The following is a 5,381-nucleotide window of genomic DNA, read 5'->3' as shown; positions in this document are numbered from 1 at the left end:
GGTTTCAGTGGAGCTTCTAGACTAAGACAAACTAGGAGGAAGGACCTGGTGTGCTACTTCCAAAAAATCTGGTAACTGAAAACCTTCTGAGAAGCAGCAGAGCTCTATATGATACAGTGCTGAAAGACAAGCTCCTTATATTGGAAAGGGCTCAAAAGATAACTCAGAATGAGAAGAAACAGCTGCAAACATCCATTAATAACTGGAACACAGAATAGATGAAGTATGAATCTAAGAAAACTGGAACACTTGAAGAGCAATATCCTAGAAATTAGTGAGCTGAAACGGAATGGTATTGGCCATTTTAAATTGGATAATCATATGGTCTACTATGCCAAGAATGACGAATTGAAGACGAATGACATTGCATTCATCATCAATAAGAACATTGTAAGATCTATCCTAAAGTACAACACTGTCAGTGATAGGAAAATATCCATATATGCCTACAAAGAAGGCATAATACTAGTTAATACTACTTTTCATTCAAATTTACGCACTGATTGTTAAAGCAGACATGAATAAATTGAAGAGTTTTACCAACTTCTGCAATATGAAATTGATCAAACATGCAATCAAGATGCATTGATAATTAACAGTAATTGGAGTGTGAAATTGGAAACAAACAAGGATCAGTAGTTGGAAAATATGGCCTTCTTGATAAAAATGATGCCAGAGATTGCAGAATAGAATTCTGTAAGACCAGTAACTTACTCATTGCAAATACCTGTCTTCAACAACATATACAATGACTGTACACATGGACCTCACCAGATGGAATACACAAGAACGAAACTGACTACAACTGTGGAAAAAGACAATAGAGAAGTAAAATATTATCAGTCAGAACAAGGACAGGGCCTGACTGTGGAACAGATCAACAATTACTCATATAGGTTCAAATGGAAGCTAAAGAAAGTTAAGGCAAGTCTATGAGAGCCTAAGTATGACCTTGAGTATATTCCACCTACATTTAGGGACCATTTTGAAGAGATTTAATGCATTGAATACTAATGACCAGCTGAGTTGTGTGATGACATTAAGAACAGACATCATGCGTGAAAAGAGCAAAAGGTCTTTAAAATGGATATCAGAAGAAACTTTGAAAGTTGCTCTTGAAAGTAGAGTAGCTAAGCCAAATGGGAGAAATGACGAAGTAAAAGAATTGGACAGAAGATTTCAAAGGGTGGCTCGAGAAGACAAAGTAAAGTATTATAATGAAATGTGAAAAACCAAGAGTTAGAAAACCCAAAGGGAAGAACATGCTTGGTACTTTTTAACTTGAAAGAACTGAAGGAAAAAATTGAAGCCTCGAGTTGCAATACTCAAGGATTCTAAGGGTAAAAACCTGAACGTACAGGAAGCATCAACAGAAGACAGAAGGAATACAGAGTAACTATACCAAAGAGAATTGGCCAACATTCAGACATTTTAGGAGTCAGCATATGATCAAGAACCAAAGGAAAGAAGTTGGCCAATCTGCACTGAAGGCTTTGGTGAAAAACAAGGCCCCAGAAAGTGACGAATACCAATTGAGATGTTTTAACAAATGGATTCAACATTGGAGGCACTCATTCATCTACGCCAGAAATCTAGAAGACAGTTACCTGGCTAATCAAATGGAAGAGATCCACATTCAAGCTCATTCCAAAGAAAAGTGATCCAATGAAATACAGAATTATTGATCTATATCATTAATATCACCTACAGGTAAATTGCTGAAGATGATTCCGAAACAATTGTAGCAATATATCAACAATGAATTGCCAGAAATTCAACCTGGATTCAGAAGAGGACATGGATATTTTATTATATGTTTTAAACACAATTGCCTCTAACCTAATTATAAATATTACTATTGTCTGAGCAACACAGATTGTGCTCCACATCTGATATCTGATGTTGATGTAGGATTCAGAATAAAATGTATTCTGTGTCCCCCAAAAATATGTGTTGTAAATCCAAAGTAGCACATGTAGAACTCTGGTAGGAGCTCTGTCATCTGTCTAGCAGTTGAGGTTCGACGAGCAAAGGAAGTAAAGACTGCCACACCAAGAAATTATAATAAGGTTCACTTCTTTGATAAAAATATGCTACGGCTTCAAAAGAACAAGATAAAGACTATAAAAAATCTGGTAATACAATAAATAAATAGACAAAAGAGGAACTGCAACTGTCCTTTCTCCAAAGGCAAGTGGATTTCACAATTTGTGACTGTGAAGGTGTAATAATACACATCTCCCTAATCATTGTAATGAGAAGTCACTAAACTTCATGCTCAAAATATACTCCAAGTGGATTCCAAGTGGAATCAAATGTATCAGTGTATACAGAAGTATCTGACTTGATAAATCATTTACCTGATGATTAGTACTCTATTAGAGACTGAAGGATTATCATCTTTTTTTAAAAAATTAAAGCTGGCCCTTATCCTACCCATCTGTTTTAAAGTTGTTGGTATTTTCAATTAAAATGACATCAGAAACTTCAAAACTCTGCTGCCAAATATATTAATCTGTTCGAACATTCAATCTTTCATTAATTCATTTGTGCATCACTCAGTCCATCTATCAATCCATCCATTTCTCCATCCTTCTATCGCAGTGTGTATACCATTAGACTTAATGTGCTCTTAAGCCTGCAGCTGGCTATTAGAACACATTTCTCTCTTCTACCATCTCTTCCCACTTTCTAATCCTGTGAAAGAGCCCTAGTAGTGAGGGAAAACTTTCCTTTCTGCTTAAATGAATGAAAGGATACCTACGTAACTTTGGGAAGATTGTTAGAAAATCAAGATGATAATCAACTGTATCAGACATACTTGTCTTGCAAACATTTTAATTACTGATTATTTATTTCACCTGGAATACAGATGTCATCAAATTACATATGATTTTAAAACAGCTTTACAGTACTCCTGCTTAACTCATTGTCATTGAGTTGATTATGACCCTATAGGACAGAGAAGAATTGCCCCATATGGTTTCCAAGGCTGTAAATCTTTACAGAAGCAGACTGCCTTATCTTTCTCTTGCAGAGTGGCTGGTAGGTTTGCTGGTGGTAAGCAGCTGAATTCTTTAACCACTACACCACCAGAATTCCTTATTTCTGTTTAAATTCTATATAAATCTGTAATTTTAATTTCCAGAGATATATCACCAAAATTGTGTATAAAGCTTACTTTTCTGTAAGCTCATTCATTCTCATGTCTTCACATCCTGTTCATCTTCCAGAAGGTATTTTCCTACCACCTTTCCCATTTTCTTCCCTTACCCCATAAAACTGGGTACTCAGTATAATCATATGCATCTCTCAAATTTAGAAAAGCTAAAAGCAAAAAAAAAAGTTAGCAGAGTTAAGTGAAGAAAGAGGAGCATAATGAAATCTCACCTGTATCTTGTGCAAGTGGTGTTTTGACCTGAAGGAGCTATTGGTTTAAAAGTGATGAGTGGGGAAACCTGGGCTGATAGTAGAAATCCCAAAGCAAGAATAATGAGCGCAATGGTAGTACCTTAAAAGAAAATAAAAATTTATATCAGAAAACAGGGTAGGAGACCATATTCTTCCAAAACAGACTAGGCTAAGCAAGATATACATCTGAGCAAAAACACACTAATCTTATCTTCCCTGGATTTTTTTTTTTTTAATGCTAATACATAAACAAATTATTAGAAAAAGTCATTAGCACAATCATGTGAGATGTGAAAATAAATTCAAAGCAAATACTCACCACTCAGTAGACGGACTGATTTTCTAAAAAAAATCATGGATTGCTAACAGTCTTAAAATCTATTAATGTAACTGACATTTAGTACCTGTTTTGGTTACCTAGTGCCGCTCTGACAAGAATATACCACAAATGAGATGCTTTAACAAACAAGAGTTTATTCTTTTACAGTTTCAGAGGCTTTATGTCTGAGTTCAAAGTGCCAGGCTCTAGGGGCTGGGTGAAAACCCCTCAACCTTGGGCATCAGCTCTGTCTCCTGCTCCTGGCTTACTGACACTACAGGGTTTTCTTCACTCAGGCAGCTGCTGGCTGCTGAAGCTGACAAACCCAAGGTGACAAGTAAAAAGGCACAGTCCCATTGTTACCATGTTACCAAACAACATGGCAGTCATAATTTAGGTCCAGAAGAAGTCTCAAGATCAGCAGGGCATAGCAGGCTGCTGAACAATGATTTGGCGATACGCAGGGTTCAAGCAAGCCAAAAAGCTAAGGACCTTCCTCAAAGCCGATTCTTCTATATTGGAAGCAGACCACATCCCTAAAGCAGTTGTTGAGCTGCTCTAGTAGACTCCACCATGGAATCGATGGCCAACCTTACGATGAGGAATAACTACATCCAGCTGTGCAGGCACTCAACCAGTCCCAGCCACGTTGATAGACAACCTTAACTACTACAGTACCTAATATGCTTGTTGTTGTTGTTGTTATGTGCCATTGAGTCGGACCTGACTCACAGCGACCCCTCCTTGGGTTTCTGAGGCAGTATCACTATGGAAGTAGATTGGGCCATCTTCCTCCCGAGGAGTGGCTGGTGGGTTTTAACCGTCAGCCTTCTGGTTAGCAGTCAAGTGCCTTATGCACTATGCTACCAGAACTCCCATCTAATATGCTAGGAAGTGTGAAAGGCAACAAGTTTCCACCAAGTGTTCCTTTCAGCACCAATAAATTGTTTTAATGGCATCGATCATGCAAGACCTAAATCAGTAAATTAAAAAGCAACAAACACTATTTTTAAAACAGTTGAAAAAGCATTCTTTATTAAAAAGGAGTACCATTAATTTTATTACATTAAAATATATATAAGAAAATCCTCCATTTTAACAATTTTAAGTGTATAATTCAGTGACATTGATTATATTTACAACGTTGTGCAAACTACCACTATTTCCAAAACTTTTTTTCTAAGCAGAAATTAATTGGGAGCTCTGGTAGCGTAGTGCCTAAGGCACTTGACTGCTAACCAGAAGGCTGGCGGTTCAAGTCCACCAGCCACTCCTTGGAAGGAAGACAGGGCAATCTACTTCCATAGTGATACTGCCTCAGCAACCCAAGGAGGGTCGTTATGAGTTGGGTCTGACTTGACGGCATATAACAACAACAAGCAGCAGAAATTCAGTACTACTTAGGCAATACCTCCTCATTCTCCCCTCCTCCCACTTGGTAACCACTAAGAAATTTTGGTCTTCATGTATTTGCCTATTCCAGATAATTCATATAAGTGCTATCAAATATTTATCCTTTTGTGTCTGCTTATTTCGCTTGTATGTTTTCAAGTTTCATCCACGTAAAAGCATGTAACAGAACTTCATTTCTCTTTATGGCTAAATAATATTATTTATACATCTACATATGTTGTAGATGTATAAATTCAGA

General features: G+C 37.0%; 1 protein-coding gene across 1 annotated transcript in view; it reads right to left on the bottom strand.

The window, feature by feature from the left end:
- SLC2A13 (solute carrier family 2 member 13) overlaps positions 1-5,381 on the bottom strand; it is a 590,531-nt gene that overhangs the window by 132,648 nt on the left and 452,502 nt on the right. The window contains 1 exon segment of the mRNA XM_042781288.1: positions 3,391-3,511. Coding sequence (XP_042637222.1) covers positions 3,391-3,511 — 121 coding nt within the window.

The sequence above is a fragment of the Orycteropus afer genome, unplaced genomic scaffold (assembly GCF_000298275.1).
Source record: "Orycteropus afer afer isolate SDZICR_OR568_19922 unplaced genomic scaffold, OryAfe1.0 scaffold00100, whole genome shotgun sequence".
Classification (NCBI taxonomy): Eukaryota; Metazoa; Chordata; class Mammalia; order Tubulidentata; family Orycteropodidae; genus Orycteropus; species Orycteropus afer.
The sequence above is the reverse complement of the archived record's forward strand: the minus strand, read 5'-3'. Positions and strand labels throughout refer to the sequence as shown.